Source organism: Pseudochaenichthys georgianus, chromosome 14, assembly GCF_902827115.2.
Source record: "Pseudochaenichthys georgianus chromosome 14, fPseGeo1.2, whole genome shotgun sequence".
NCBI lineage: Eukaryota > Metazoa > Chordata > Actinopteri > Perciformes > Channichthyidae > Pseudochaenichthys > Pseudochaenichthys georgianus.
Genome location: NC_047516.1, coordinates 21,330,488 through 21,347,554, shown reverse-complemented (window position 1 = coordinate 21,347,554; position 17,067 = coordinate 21,330,488). Strand labels below are relative to the sequence as shown.

Genomic DNA, 17,067 nt, shown 5'->3' with positions numbered 1-17,067 from the left:
AACCCTACCTCAGAGGGATAGCTAAAGAAGAACATGCAAACGATGTTGGTTGATCATTAAGCCGGTGATTTCTTCCTCACACCTCTTCTGCTTTATTTACTAATCGTTATGGTGTGAGGAGGAAGGAGATGAGAGTAGGGAATAGCACGCGTTCAGAGGTCAACGACCTGAATTACCCATTTTGATGAGATCCCATTTAATGTTGCAGGAGATTTGATGAATACAGAAGTTACACAAAAGCTTCTCAACTGCATCGCTTAATATCAAAAATAGATGTTAAGATTGTAAATTATTTATAGACATCAAACATGTATTGCTTCCTGAAGAAAACTAAAAAGAACAAAACAAATAAGAGACACACTCTTAACATCCCATAATGGAGATAACCGAAGAATGAGACTGCGATTAAGGAATTATTTACTGATGAATTGGTAAATATATCCTTAAAGGCTATAGATAGTGTCTGTGTGTAAATGGATCTTTTTGCCTTGTGGTTAACAGGTTTGAGTCGTTGTTTCGTACAGAACCAATTCTTAACAACAAATAATCAAATGGTTAAAACCTGGAGTCAAATAAGAAAATGAGACAAGAGAGAGAAGTCAAATATGACAGCGAGGCACAGCTGGGAACGGGTTTGTTAGGCAATTTGTCACCTTCGATGACGGAGCACGTAAAATAAGTATCTGTCCTTACATTGCTGCAAGTTTAAAGTTGCAAGGTGATGGTGAGGAGAGGTGGAGGGATTAGGTGGATAGAACGGTACACACTCCCCCTGCGTGGGAGCTGCTAAAGTCATGGAAGGCTTCTCAATACTCCCCTCCTCGACTCCTATCCTCGTGTCTTAGTCCCGCCCACATGAGATGCGAGCGGAGGAGTCGAGGAGGGGAACCGAGGAGAGGAGGAGAAATGAGAAATCCTCTCCTCTGAGCGGTCATTTTGAAGAGACGTCCATGAATGATGACAGGAGGCACAGCAGCCCTCTGTCTGATGGACAGATGTGTTCATGACCACTTATATATTTACTTTAAATTCATTGACAGTGCGGGATAATGAGACGATAACAGGCTACAGATGCGGACACACACATATTTATATAAATATATACAATTTCAAAATCAAACACGTATGAGAGCACTCTCATAATAACGTAACACAATCAGAGACTGGATGTATCCACCCCCCTCTCTCTGGTCGCTGAAATGAGGAATTGAAATTACGGGCCAAAAGTTGTATTTACAAGTTTTAAAAGTAAGCAAAGGACACCAAACCAACTGAGACCCGTCTGTCCGCCGCATCTACGCACTCTACAACACACACACACTGTACCACACACACACCTACACACTACTACACACACACCTACACACTGTACAACACACACCTACAGCTCCTAAAGCATATAATAGGCTATATATCAGGATACAGCCGTTGTGTAGTTTATTATGTGAAGCACTAAATGGTCTTAGAAAAATATCAACTCTTTGTTTGTAGATATCTACTAAACTAAAGCAAATAAAGAGAGTAGGCCTGTTATACTGAGTGATATATATTATACACACTGCTCTGCTTTCTACACAGACCTCACAGCTGTTACTAAAATAATATCCAGGGGATGCATGCAGAGCTGTCATTGGCTGAGATAAGTCCGGCCGTGCGTCACGCCTCCACCGTTCCCGGAAATGCATCCGCGGAGGAGCCGTGGAGGATGCATCAGTGTCTCCTCGGTTAGAGCTCCTCCAGAGAGCCTCCTCGACGCTCGATGCTCGGTCCTCGATGTGCATTTAGAGAAATGAGATGTCCTTCAACATGGCGCGCTGAAATCCATTTCCGGGTCACTACCGGAGGACCGAGGAGTCGAGGAGGGGAAATTAGAGTATTGAGAAGCCTTCATGGAGATGTATTCCTCCGATGAAGAAATGAAATGTCTGGACAGTGAGAGCAGAATAGTTCAGTGTATTCAAAAGATGTGTCGAAGGTGACATCTGCGTCAGATGATATTAGATGAAATAGTTCCTCTGTTAAGTGCCCATGTTTCTGTTTCACAAAATATTTCCACACAGGCGCCTTCTCACTTTGACTTTACAAGCACCTTTGGAGAGTATCTAATATGGAAGAGAAAGGAGCAGGTGATGGGTCTGCTGTGGGTCAGCCCTCTATTCACAGTGAGAGAGGCGCTTAGTGAGGATCACTGTGTAGACGTGTGGAGGATGCTGCTATAATAGTCATCTATCTCCCTGTGGCTTTGTTCTGCCTTCTCTCTCAAACGTACCTCTCCATCATTATGACTCTTGCCAACTACACAGAGATCCACATTCTCCCGAGGACTTCGGGGAAATGCAAGAAAATCTCCATCTGAGAAGTAGAAGTTATTTGACAGCATGTAAATGTTTCCTATGGAATCAATACGGAACAGTTTCCACAAGTAGAAATGCAGTTTCTTACTCCTCAGAGCTACAAGGAATGTTTGAAATAGATGTAACTTATTGCAGAGACAGTATGATATTAGCAAATGTTTGTAGAAGACTGACTATCTAATATCAGAGTGGAAATGTTCCCCGCTTTTTTAATATTGTCTGGAGGCATAACAGCAGACGAGTTGTAATGCCTACCTCATAATGTTATATTTTCACCCTCTGTCTGAAACCAGAGCCCAGTCTGCTCTGATTGGTTAGCTGGCCAGCTCTGTTGTGATTGGTCAACTGCTTAGAGATGTCCCACCTCTTAGCCTATCACATAAGATGTGTGGGAGAGAAGGAACTTTGGGATTGTAGCCTTTGCAGACCATTAACATGCACAAAGACCTACGTATATAACACACTACAGGAAATGGAAATCCCCCAAAAGCATAATAAGGCCTCTTTAATTTGTTTAATACTTGTTAAATGTCTTTACAATTTGTCAGAACTATATTACTACAAGCAACAACTAACCAAGACAAATGTATTGTGCAGTGATTGTATTTAGAAAAATGTGATTGAGCTCACTGATTAGAAATATTGTTATAAACATTTCTTATATGAGGGGAAATAAACGTGATGACCACCAGCCTGACAGATGGATTTTCTTAAGGAAAGTGAAAACACTTTGCAGTTTCACACTCGCAGCACTTCCATCTCTCTCCGTCTCCTTCGCTCGCACTCACTTGTCAGATTTCTCGCTTCTTCTCACTCACACGCTCAACGACACATAATTGTGTGTTTCACAAAAGGGAAGAAGAAATGTGAGCCGCAGGCAAGCAATGTGTGTGTGTACTGTTCCCTCGCAATAATCAATAAATACTGTTGCAGCGGGGGAGAAATCGAATTAGTACATATTGTACGATGGGTTCTTTATCTTCATGTTATTACACGACAATTGCGGCAGTTCTGTAAACAAGAAAGACAAATAATGGCTACGCAGATTTCACAATAATGCCATTATTTCTAAGTTAGAAATGCATTGTCGAGGTGTTTTTCATAGAAACACCTATATAACATTTAATATGTTCTAGGGTGGACTCTCAGCTATAGTGGAAAGAGTTACAGCACATCCATGCTAGTGTGGAACGCAGCTATTCTTGTAATTTATATATTGGCCACCAAGGGAATGTTAGCCATCTGACCTAGATATGTGAGGATGGCACAGTTTCGCCAGGTGCTCGGGACACAGCAGTCTCCTTGTTTTTCTCCCAGCACAAACCTTTGAGCACTTAAATATTTTAAATACTTCTGAAATGTTGATGAGTCCATGGATGGCAGTGACTGTAAGAAAGTGCCGGAAGAGAGGATTGTTGCTGGGGGAGGATGTTCTGTATGCTGCTAATACAGGTCTGACCTGCTGTTGGAGCGATTTGTTGACCCCAGGTTGATGCTGAGGAAAGTTAAGCATTTTAGTTGATCATTTATGAAGAAAGAAAGTCTTTAAGCTTTTAAGATTGATTGATATTATATTTGTAGACAAAACAAACCACCTGAATTGTGACGGGATTTTATCAGCTTGACGTGTAATAGAATAACTGCAACACTATTAAAGAAGACTTATACATAATACAATAGGCTTTTTGATGTTTACCTTTCCTGTAGTGTGTTTTGTAGGTTTTGTGTGCATGTAAATGGTCTGCAAAGGCTAAAATCCCAAATTCACTCCTCGTCCACACCTCCCCCTCTGCCTGAAACACCTCCATTGGACTCCTTTGTTTCCTTCTGTAAAACAATGACATCACCATCTTACACTCTCGCTTCTATTGGTTAATGCTTCAACACATTGTACGTGATAGGCATAGAGGCGGTACATCCATAAGCGTTTAGCCAATCACAACAGAGACGGCCAGCTAACCAATCAGAGCAGACTGGGCTCTGGTTTCAGACAGAGGGTGAAAAGAGATGCTGCAGCACAGGCAGTATGAGGAAAATAAAGACCTTTCTGAACATTAAAGCAGGCAAAGATGACACAGTAGAGACACAACATACAAATATGAACTGTGCAAATGTGCTCAATAGGGCCATTTGAATAGGTTACTTAGTGTATCTCTGACTTTCAATGTCAGTCTTTAAAAGTGGATTACTCAGTATGGAGTCTTATGTCGCATTTCCACTACAGCACGGTTTAAGCATGCCGTGCCCGGCCCGTTTTTGGTTGCGTTTCCACTTGGCGTAGTTCCGGCTAGCGGGTACTTTTTCACAGTTTTCTGGCTTTCCAAAATCGAGGTTCTCTCCGGGCAAACAACCGGGCTGAGTATGCTAAACTATTGAGAGAATCGCTACAACAAAATGAACATATTTGACCGTGATTTAATTGTGAACAGGTTTCAAAAGGATGCAGAAGTAACAACATACTGATACCGGTTAGTAAAAACCATGAATTAATGCTTTGACAAGTCTGCAGGCAAAACACCTTTTAAAATGCGTGTTTTCTGAATGGAGATCGGCTAAGCTAACGTTGTATATGCTCCGACCGCCCACACTCACAACAACAGCCTACAGACATAAATAAACCAGCGACTGTATTCTCCATGACACAGACAGTCTGTAGTTTGTACTTGTTTAACTTTTGTCTAGTTTCTGAACAGATATGAAGAGCTGTGAGCTCTGAGTGCTAGGAGCTAAAGGCTGATGTTGGTTTTGTGTTTCGCATTGAAGATGACGTCACGGCTCCGCCTACACTGCGTTACTATAGTTACTACCCCAGTTCCTAAACTGTAATGGAAACGCAGCATAAAGTGAGCCTGGCCTAACGAGGCCTAGCCATACCGTACTAAGCTGAGCGAGGCCCTGCAGTGGAAAAGCGCCATAACTAATAGATTGAAGGTACATCATTGCAGACAGTAATTAGCAGATTGAGTCTATACAAACGTTTTTACATCTTTAATTGCGTGTGAGAAAGCTTGCAAACAAGCATATTATGACAATTGAAATGCATCCCATTGAACTCATTTAGGCAACTGTTGGTGTGTGAAAGGCTTGCAACAACTACTTCTAGGTGGTTCGAATGCAGTTTGATTTGTTTTTACATTTAGTGCTTTTGGCTGATGGTTTCGCCCAGAGCATCTGTGAGTGTTGCCTTCATTAGTTCTTTATTCAGCACTATTTTGACACCTCGCAGAGCCATTGTGATCATTGTCTTGGTTATTCGACCTCATTAGCATTATCAAAGTGATTAAAGAATACATTTCTAGGACAGATAGCAAAGATAGTTAGATTAAACACAAATCAAGCAATAGCATTTGTAAACAGGATACTTAAGACTGATGGATGTAAGGATATTTTCTTCTGTGGTCGGATATACTGTAAATCTGAAATACAGCAGGAGTCACAAAGGACTTTTAAAAATGATGACAGATTGAGTTCTTGCTTAATTGAGGGAATTCAAATTCTAAAAGAGCTAATCAAACTGTAATCTGAAATATTTGTCTGTAACCCAGGAGGCACAGTTTGAAGGGACTATACAGTCTCTGAATGACATAACACAACCTTCGAGGTATTACATAACAACTGTGGTGAGAGCTGCTAAATGCAAGGCTACTACATTCACTCTGCAGCTGGAAGTGTCCCAATTCTGACTTCATGTTCCTTCTGTGTGACACAGGTCCGATGTTTTCTGTGAAGCCTTATATTTTAATATCTCATTTGGAGACACATTCAGGCTCATACATCTGCTCCATATCTGATCTGTGACTTTCCAACTCACGTGGTTTTAATCATCGTTCTCCATGGGACGGCTCATTGTCCATTTGGCTGGAAAAAAACACGGAGGACGGCTTTGACATGCATCCAGTGAAGAGATTAGCATTCCCAGTCCAAATACAAATCCCAATTCAGAATGTCACAATAGAAGACTTTATAAAACCGAAAAGATGAATGCATCAAAAATCATAATAAAACCAAAAAAACAAGGGGTGAAATATGAATTAAAAAAAACAATATAGCCACTCAATAATCACATTGGTTATATTCATACTTCACCATTACACAAATACATTGCATCAATTATAATGTTGGACGATTAATTATTGAAAAGAAAATAAGTAAGGAAGACATTTCTTTACAAATAGCCAGCAGCAGCAAATATTTACCTGGATTGGCTTGAAGGGCATCTTTTTGGTTGACAAAATGGCGCTAGCTGTGATATATTAGCCGCCGCAGCAGCAGCAGGAATATAGGGGCAAACAATTGTATTCCCCCAAAAAGTTGTCCTAGGGCAACATAATCAGACATTAATAATAATAATAATAATCCTTATATTTATTATAGCGCTTTATCAATGACTCTCAAAGCGCTTTACAAATACAGATCATACATACATGTAATGGTCGTCTACTGTGGACAATACCCACAGGAGCAGTGTCTTGCCCAAGGACACAACGGCGCGGGAGCGGGTTTCGAACTGGAGTTCCCCAACGCCCCCTTGATCTGATGATCAAACGCACAGACCACTGCGCCACCCGTCCCTAATAATCAGACATTAAGCATGTGTTTTGCAGAAACAGAGCAGAGGTTAGATATAGGTAGCACATGTTTTATTCAATGAGTGTAGCATCCCACTCAGTTAGCCTGGGCTACCTCGCAGGCTTCCCTTCCTTTCAGGCACATTTCCTGCCAGATTAGATCTGGAAGGAAGGAAGCCCTGACTCCTGCGTGTACTGGGTTAGTTTATTTTTATCTGCAACAGGTAGCCGTTGGATTGGTTTTTCACACCGTTGCATCATCCTCAGCGAGGCTTCCATTAATGCATTCATGATTAATGAATGATACTTCTTTGTATTTTCTGGTGACTGAAACTGTAGGTGAAACAGGCAGCTCTTATCTACTTCTGTTGGGTCATAGGAATACATGTTGTCAAGTTATGGTAAGATGTTGTGCTTAATTTAATTGGTGTGTACGTGTGTCGTTTCTCAACCTATTTTCTTTCCAGTTATCCAGCTGTATGCGAGTTCCTACAGAGCAATAACCTATTATCGATCATCCGAGCACATGAAGCACAAGATGCAGGGTATGTTATCCCTACACTATTACATTAAAAACATACATATCCACATTAACACAATATAATCCTCTTTACATATATAAGAACAAGTTCTGCCTTTTTTCTGTCTGTGCCTCCACCTGCCCCCCTTGAAGCTACCGGATGTACCGTAAAAGTCAGACCACTGGATTCCCCTCCCTCATCACCATCTTCTCAGCACCAAACTACCTGGATGTTTATAACAACAAAGGTAAGTCTGTGTACAGTTCTGTTTCTGGCATTTGTACCATATTCTTGCTAGTTTTTATCCCAGAAAGGCATCTAAGTGGTACAAAGCTATGTTGAACAAGACCAGGTCCACACTTAAGCTGCATTTATAACCACTTACTGCTAATTCCTTCTCCATCTATCTGCACATAAAATGTCACTCTCTCCATCGTGCTCGATCAGAAACGCTATGAACCCAGTGCGACTAAAGCAGCTGCAATACTCTTTAATAAACGCATGCTGTGTCAACATCCTGCAACTACAAGACTGAAAAGCTACGTTTGAAACACATATAGAGGAAAAGAAAAATGAGAATGAGTAAGATTCTTACTCAGATGCAAAAATTATTCAATCAAAATACTTGAATAACCCCAGGGGGAAATTAGGTTTGGTGATACAGTAGTTGCACCATATTAGAATAAAATAAATACATATTTTATGAAAAACTAAATTGTCTGACTATCATAACGACCATCAAACACTTTCTCACACACAGATTTGAGCGTTTGTAAGGCTGGCCCTCACTGTACAGCGTTCCAGCTAATGATGATATTCCTGGCAGGCATTGAGACGTGAATTTACTGTCACATTAAATATGACACCGCTAAGCATTTTGTGAAAAAGAGGAGGCACAAGCCCAGTATCTCTGCCACACTGCATCGCTGACATTTCATGATAATGTGAACATGAATTAACGAAAAACACGTCTCACATCTGACAAAATGACTTCCATGGGGTCCTCTGCTTCACCCATTTAAAATCACCAGCGCAAACTGCAGTGTATGGATTCATGCATCTGCATTTAGCTTGTGAGCAGGCAGAAGACTGCATCAAGGGAGCCCCCGTTTGTTTGTGTTCTCAGATCTGTGTCTTGGTTTCTATGGGCTATGGGAGATGGGGAGCGTGGGAGGGACTGTCGGCATCGCTGACTATCTCCATGTGGCTTTATCCCTCTTCATGTAACCGTGTCAGCCTCCCTGGCCTCAGCTAGGCCATCTAGTGGTGGAACGTCTCATTTTGTACCCTGCTTTTATCCTCACGCAAACTGTACTGCGTGTACAAAAACATTTAACATCACTGAACATGAATACATTTAACGAGAGGACATTGTTGTGCATTTGGCATGACGGCATGCATCGTAAATATCCTGCGCAGTGCACACGTTTGATTATAATAAATATGTATTTCAGTATCATAGTCGCAGTTCTTTAAAAGTCGCCTATTATACATAGGCGTCAACATTTCATCAATATATTATAGCTCTCGGATATATACAAAACATGTCTCTGAAGTGTTTTGGCTCCAAACACCAAACAGATCATTGCAGCATTACCCATAATCCCCTCTGTTTCAGCCCTGTTTCCAAAGTGCTGATTCTCTGTCTGTTACCTTAGATGAAAATAAGGAGCCCCTCCCCACGCCCCTCTGAGAGACATTTGGTTACAAAGAACACAATGGTGCTCTAGGAGGAGATTCAGGTGATAAGGTGGGGGGGGGGGGGGTTACCTTGGTTGCTGATTGGCTAATGGTTGCACAAGCCATAAAGTCGTTATGACATCACAAAGTGGGCAAAATCTGATCAGCTCATTTTCAGACAGGTTTTTATAGAAATGGATCAGGACAAAGAGTGAGAGAATCTTTGTTCCTGAAACTTTCAGAGTCTCTTTCCACAGAGGGGACACATGTTGATGTAGAAGAGACATGGAGAAGAGGGGACACATGTTGATGTAGAAGAGACATGAAGAAGAGGGGACACATGTTGATGTAGAAGAGACATGAAGAAGAGGGGACACATGTTGATGTAGAAGAGACATGAAGAAGAGGGGACACATGTTGATGTAGGAGAGACATGAAGAAGAGGGGACACATGTTGATGTAGAAGAGACATGAAGAAGAGGGGACACATGTTGATGTAGAAGAGACATGAAGAAGAGGGGACACATGTTGATGTAGAAGAGACATGAAGAAGAGGGGACACATGTTGATGTAGAAGAGACATGAAGAAGAGGGGACACATGTTGATGTAGAAGAGACATGGAGAAGAGGGGACACATGTTGATGTAGAAGAGACATGAAGAAGAGGGGACACATGTTGATGTAGAAGAGACATGAAGAAGAGGGGACACATGTTGATGTAGAAGAGACATGAAGAAGAGGGGACACATGTTGATGTAGAAGAGACATGGAGAAGTGGATGTTGCATAATAGGTGACCTTTAACAGGACAGGATGAAGTACATGTGGTCTGCTTTCTCAACAGCTGCTGTACTGAAATATGAAAATAACGTCATGAACATCAGACAGTTCAACTGCTCACCCCATCCATACTGGCTGCCCAACTTCATGGATGTCTTCACCTGGTCTCTGCCATTTGTTGGAGAGAAAGGTAGGTGTTTCTGTAGAAAAGCTGTTGGATATGTGTCAGTGTTTCCAATACAACACGTCGTACTAACGCGTGGCTCTTTGCTTAATGACTCTTTGCTTAATGGCTCTTTGCTTAATGACTCTTTCTCCCCCCAGTCACAGAAATGCTGGTGAATGTGCTGAGCATCTGCTCTGATGATGAACTCATGATGAATGAGGAAGAGGAGATATTTGATGGTAAAATGTCATGTGTTTTTATATTTCACATGAGTGCATTTTTGGTTTGCTTGAAGCACATCTGCACACCTGAGCTGGATTTTTCTTTTCTCGTGTCGAATTAGTTTGAAAGTTTGGATTGTTTTGCAACAGGGAAAACCATGCGTTAAATTATTACAATTTGTATGTGTTTTTATTTTTAAATTCAATGTTGTTACAATGAATGCAGTACATTCTCCTATCTTGATGTGTTAATGACAGAGAACTAAAATAGGTGCTTGTATTTCATCAGAAATTACAAAGATGTGTGACTAAGACAATGTTTATTACAAAAAGGTTATAATTATATAATCTATAGTAGGCCTTATAGTCACAGCACTGTCCACATTTGACTTATTACAGTATTCTATGTATCAAGAAATATATATTTGAGGTCTAATAGAAGCCTAACACAAGTTTCTCAGGATATATTGAGGCTTATTATAGTGACTATTGTATAAAATAAGAATATAACAACAGTATGTTTATGTATTTCTTTGCAGCCAGTGCAGCTGCAGCACGCAAGGAGGTGATCAAAAACAAGATCCGTGCTATTGGGAAAATGGCCAAAATGTTCTCAGTTCTCAGGTAGACTTTATGTTGGTGTGTTTAAATGTTCCTGGTGTTGTTGTGCTGTGTTCATGTGTGTTGTCAAAATGGGGGCATTAAGTCCTTTCTCCATTTGAAACATGGTTCAGGGGAGTTTGGTGACCTGTTTGCCTGCCTCTGTGTTTCCTGCAGAGAGGAGAGTGAAAATGTGTTGACGCTTAAAGGCCTGACGCCCACTGGCATGCTGCCAAGCGGGGTTCTCTCTGGAGGCAAGCAGACACTGCAGAGTGGTGAGTGCACGGCTCAGCATAAGCCTCTTCTCTACCCTTTACTCCATCTTTTTTCTCATTTCACCATCACCATTCTCAGCCCAACCATTGGTCTCTCTTTCTCCATCCTTCACTGATTTAAATATAGAGCCGCTCGCAGGCTTTGTTTTCCAGCCTCTTAGTGATGCTCTGATCACATTTAAGTAGTGAGGAAAAAACCTGATATCTGACCAATCCAGCTGTTTGATACTGTACTACAGTAGTACATTAATGATCCTGTAATATGATGTCAAACCTACCCCCCTTGGTCATCTTGTTAAACATAAAATAACACATAACCCTGAAGCTGCATTTAGCAATCTTCTGACCTGTAGGTGGCAGAACTCACACCAATACACCCCTATCATCAGCTTACCTAATGTTACGGTTACTGCTTAAATCCTATGCTTTTGGGGGTTTTCCTTTTCCTTCAGTGTGTTATATAGGTTTTTGTGCATGTAAATGGTCTGCAAAGGCTACAATCTTAAAGTTTCTCTCCAAAATACTCCCCCCACAGCCTGCCTAAAATGCCTCGATAGGACTCCTTTGTTTACTTCTGTTACATAGTGACATCACGATGTAACACTCGCCTTTTTCATAACACATGATAAGGGGCGGGACATCTCTAAGCGATTGATTCACAACCGAGCCGGCCAGCTCACCAATCAGAGCAGACTGGGCTCTGGTTTCAGGCAGAGGGTGAAAAGAGGTTTTGAACTTTAAAGCATTAGAGACACAAAATACAAATATGAACCTACAAATTAGCATAACATTGAAATCCAATTAAAGTCCCATTTGAATTTTTTACTTTATGAAGTCTATTATTTACTCACTTTTGAGTTGTAGCTTGGTCTTTCAACTCTAACAAAAATACACTGTCTCTCTTTAGGTTGCTCAAAAAAACGCAAAGAACCATTTGATTCCGTGTCTAAAGTGTTTATTTATTTTAAGTTTAGCTATCTCTAACTCAATTATAGTGTATGGGCAAAAAAGCTTAGTGGGATCCATTGCTGTTTGAAACTACTGGTGGACTGACAGCAAGCACTTATTGCAGTTGTGAAATCGTCCTGAAATATGTGGTTCCAAGCCAGAACCAGTAGATCTGTTAGAGTCTCACCTCAACCTATTATCTCCGTCTCAATATATCTGTCCCACTTTCCCTTCCTCTATGGATCTATCTTTTTTTATATGTCATATCTGACCCGAGATTGACACCTATTCTCTCAGTATTAACGCATGGCCTTCCTCTGAGTTTGGCTGCGTTGCCAGTTAACATGTGTCACCCGGCCTAACATGAGCCGCCTTTCTTCGCTGGGGCTGCGTTTTTTTTACATTTGCATGGCTTAATCAGGAGTAACCTGCTCCCCTCCTCCCCCCCCCAGCCACCATTGAAGCCATTGAAGCAATCGAGGAGACGACTGATGAGGACGGAGAAGGTAAACCTGCGGTCCATCTCCCACCCACATACTGTCAGGGCTTCCTCCAGAAACACCTCATGCACACAACATCCCACACAACATCCCACACATTAACAATAACTCCGTCAAGCCACATTTCACAGGACAACTTCACGAGAAATTGAAAACACTGCAAGGTCAAGTGCTGCTTACGAGCTTGCATGATACAAGACTTCATTGTTTTTTGGTCTGGCTTCTAAATGGCCTCCATCTGGTTCTAAACAAAGTGTTGAATGCACGAGAACAAGAAAGAGAACAGCATCAACATGAAATGTGCATCCTGAAGCCTCAGTTCCTCGTGATATGTCTGAGGTAATCATTGCCCACTACTCAAAAGCTTCGGTACGAGAGAGCTATTTGCAGTACTAACACACTTTATTTTTATCTTTTTACATGCACATTTTTGTATGAACTAGCAGGGGCGTTGACTTTTTTTAAACACTGTTTGTTGAGAATTGTATTCTTCACAAAGGTAGGTAAAACTGTGTGTATTTTTGTTTTTATGTGTTTGGAGACTTTTTCTCAGGCTTTTCCCAAACGGAGGAAAGTAATAAAAATGCAGCCGCTTCTACTTTGCTATATCAATAATGTTAGTTGCAGAGATAACTGAACATCATTAACTGGTAGTATGCTACACTGGGTAAAAACACAAACAAAGAAAATCACTATTGAAATATGCTTCTTTGTTCTTAATTGCGATTGATTCACTGCCTGTTAAATCCCAACAGCATTTGATATATCTCGGGGATAATATACAGTTTAACAAGACATGATTTAAAAAAATGCTCCAAGACATTACAAGGTGATTCTGATCCATTTATATATATGTTGTTGTTATCCGTGGGTCGCTTTATCAATAATGTTAGTTGCAAAGATAACTGAATATCATAAACTGCTACACTGGGTAAAGATAAACAAAGAAAATCACTAAATGATTATTGAAATATTCTTCTTTGTTCTTAATTGCGATTGATTCACTGACTTTACGTCTTTGTTTGGTTATATTGCCTGTTAAATCCCAAAAGCCTTTGATATATCTTGGGGAAAATATACAGTTTAACAAGACAAGAGATTATAGAAATGCTCTGAGACATTACAAGGTGATTCTGATCCATTTACGTGTCCTTTTTTTTTTTGTAGCTATCCGTGGGTTCTCCCCCCAGCACAAGATCGCCAGCTTTGCGGAGGCCAAGGGCTTGGACCGCATCAACGAGCGCATGCCGCCTCGCAAGGACGGGGTGAACCACGTGGGTCACTCCATGGGAAAGATGAATATGTCAGAGGCAAACGGCACGGATGACAACAGCGACATCCAGTGATGTGCTGTCTGAGCCTCAGAACAATGCTGCTGTTCGCTGTGCAGCAAGACATTGCCAAAAGGGGAATTCAGGCCTCAGAACATAGAAATAAACCAGGCCTACAGACAGAACATGAAAATCTGCAGCAAAACTTAAACGGGCGAAAAAGGTCATTTCCTTTATGACAGTATGTCATCGCACAGTTGGGGGAGGGGGGGTTCAGCGGAGGGCAGGGGTAAGGGAGGCCACAAGGCTGCAGCTGGGTTGAAAACGGATCGGTTGAAAGTTGTTTCTGCCTGTTGTTCCCTTTCTCAGTTCAATTAAAGACTGACTTGTTGGGGGTTGTGTTGTTCTGAGTGCTGACAAACGTCTGCTCCTTCATTACAGAGCCTGGCAGAAGACATAATTGCAGTATCCATGCCACACAAATCATGTTACTGTATCATAAAGTGTTTATTATGAATCACTCACAAATTCATGTTTTGCTAGTATTAACACCACTTTGTGAGAAGGAAAGATAAAAGAAAGAATATCAATGTGAACCTCTTTAAAAACCTGCAGTGCAAGCTTACCAGTGAAACTAAACTTATTGATTTACCTCGTAGTACGACGCCATCATCCTGCAGGGGGAAGAAGACTCACAAAGCCACTGCTCCTTGTGTACACTTCAATCAAATCCAGCACTGCTCCTTTCCTCGCCTCCCTCATTATCAGTCATCTCCTAGCAAGAAGTCACTTGGAGGGGACGAGGGAAAAGGGAGGGGATGAAAGGAGCATTTGGAAAAAGTAGTTCCACCAAGCTCTGGAAATGCCCCCAAAAAGGAGCACACTATCCCATTTAAGGATACAATTTCATCTACGTCCATAGGGGGAATCTCAAAGGGTTTTATTTTTATCAAGACCATCCTTAAATAGTTTTCTTCATTAAAGTAGTTCTCCTGAGAGAAGCATGGCATTTGATCAAGCTATACCTCGCGCACACCTTCTGGAAAGTATACACTCGAGCATCCTCCACTGAAGGAGCCTTTCTCTCATCTCTGCATTGCTATGACAACGAAGTGGCTTTAACACCTGTTTCTGAACCACAGAGAGGAAAGGGGAATAATTCATTTTGAACTTTAGGGCAAACCCTGCTGTCACACACTACCTGATTATGTCTCACCTGCTTGTTGCTAAGAGAACGTAAAAGATTACGTGCATCCGAATCAAGTATATGTTAGCGCCCTTTGAGTTATTGCACTTTCTGCTGTGCTGCCAATTCAATGAGATTTCATGTTTAAGAGCTATAAAGTACTATTTCAGAGTGAGAAGGAAATTCTACAAATTTGTGAATGCATTCATGCTTTGTTTAAAGATCATATAACAACATGTTATTTGGAATAAGCTAATTAGATCCATCTGGGAAAATGCATCTTAAGGATTTGAAGAATGTATCCTGACCAAAATGTAGTTTTTTGTTCACTAAAATGTAACTTAGATGAATTTAAAGTTGTCAGAAGTACATCCTTCATGACTATTTAGTAGTAGAGACAGGGCTTTTGGTTAACAATCCACCCACATCGAAATGTGTTATATCATTTTTTTATTTCTCAATTATCTTTTTCTTATCTAATCTAATTTAACTGTGCAGTACAGGGGGGAAATTGGTACACCTACACTTGAGATTGAAATAAAAATAGCTTTTCCCATGTCCAAATGATTGATCGAGGAAGAGAAAAGAAACAATTAAAACAGGAAACATTCTGGTTCTTTCAAAATAAAAGAATGGCGAAAGTTGTGAAGCCCAAAAAAGTGTGCAACATGAATTTCTACAATTTCCTTTCATCCATTAATATATTTTCTAATTTCTATGTCATCTTTCTATTTAATGATAACGGTATGTGAATTAAGGATGGACAAAAAGTGATTTTAAACACAGCATCTATGGTACGGAACGCATCAATGCATGCAATTAAGTTCCTAATTGTTATGTGAGATTATAATTGTGATAGTTGTGTTTCAAATAGTGAACTTGAATTATTTTTATTTTTTATTTACATTTGTAGTTTGATTTGTCTTGTTTTATACATTTTATAAATAGGCTTCCTTTTGATTGTTTCATTTTTTTTCATTCTGTTATTTATTACCACTGCTTTTAATTTTTATATTGATTTATTGTATGCAGAGATGCCCTTCTAAGGTTTGAATCCTTGTGTTTATTTTTATTTTTTGGTTGTACTGATGTACAGAAAATGTTCAATAGTGTGAATGAATATAATCTCAGTGAAAAGCAACTTTCAGGCTGCCTAAGCATGATAGCATGGTTTTCAAATGTAAATGAATCGGACTCAAAGAAAATCGTGTGTCGCACTTACGTTAAACAGGAAACATTGTACTCTGGTTATATTTACTGCTGATATTATTATTGTTACAATTTAGCTTATGGTTATTTTCCTTCCTCTGTTTCTGGTTCTTGTATGGTCTACATGCATATTTCAACAAACAAATATAATGGATTTTATCTTGCAACATTTTTTATTACCTATGGAAATATGTTTTGGCATTTGACTTCCTAAATGATACACACATTGTAAGCATGCCCTATGGGACAAAATCACATTTTTTTACTCTTGAATAAAATATGCATGAACAAAAATGTGTTGAATGGTTTCTAATTTACTGATACAATTTGTACTTCTACGAATATTAAATTATGTAAATTGTAAACCAAGCAAGAATATGTACACTTTAAATTGACTTGTGCATCAGTATCTTAAATGTCATAAAATAACCTAGACTGCCTTTCATGTCAATCACTAGTTTTATTCAGCGATATCCATTAGCTAAATATGCAGTTTTGTTGGTTGATTGTAGCAGTTAATTAAACGTTTAAAAATATCCATTACATCTCTGTTGTCATTGCATTGTCCCATGACAATCAAAGGCAGGCAATACGCCACTGAATGGATAAATAAATACATATAAAACACCAATAATAATGATCTTAGGTCTGTGTTGTAGTGTATCATATTCCATGCACCACAACCAATGGTGGGGTTTACGTCTTTAAAGGAAAGACCTTGAATGCTGCATCAGCTACACCTGCTAATGTTACTCAACTCTCTGGGTTTATTAAACCAAGTACCGTTAG

General features: G+C 40.2%; 1 protein-coding gene across 2 annotated transcripts in view; it reads left to right on the top strand.

The window, feature by feature from the left end:
* LOC117459018 (protein phosphatase 3 catalytic subunit alpha-like) overlaps positions 1 to 16,615 on the top strand; it is a 29,601-nt gene extending 12,986 nt beyond the window's left edge. The window contains exons 7-14 of one of the 2 annotated variants that reach the window (XM_034099847.2): positions 7,390 to 7,467; positions 7,596 to 7,690; positions 9,967 to 10,092; positions 10,227 to 10,307; positions 10,829 to 10,913; positions 11,067 to 11,164; positions 12,565 to 12,618; positions 13,780 to 16,614. In XM_034099847.2, the coding sequence (XP_033955738.1) occupies positions 7,390 to 7,467; positions 7,596 to 7,690; positions 9,967 to 10,092; positions 10,227 to 10,307; positions 10,829 to 10,913; positions 11,067 to 11,164; positions 12,565 to 12,618; positions 13,780 to 13,958 (796 nt within the window). In that variant the 3' untranslated portion in view covers positions 13,959 to 16,614. Of the gene's footprint in view, positions 1 to 7,389; positions 7,468 to 7,595; positions 7,691 to 9,966; positions 10,093 to 10,226; positions 10,308 to 10,828; positions 10,914 to 11,066; positions 11,165 to 12,564; positions 12,619 to 13,779 lie in introns of both variants that reach the window. The other variant, XM_034099848.2, reaches the window with a different exon arrangement.
* The last annotated feature ends 452 nt before the right edge of the window (positions 16,616 to 17,067 follow it).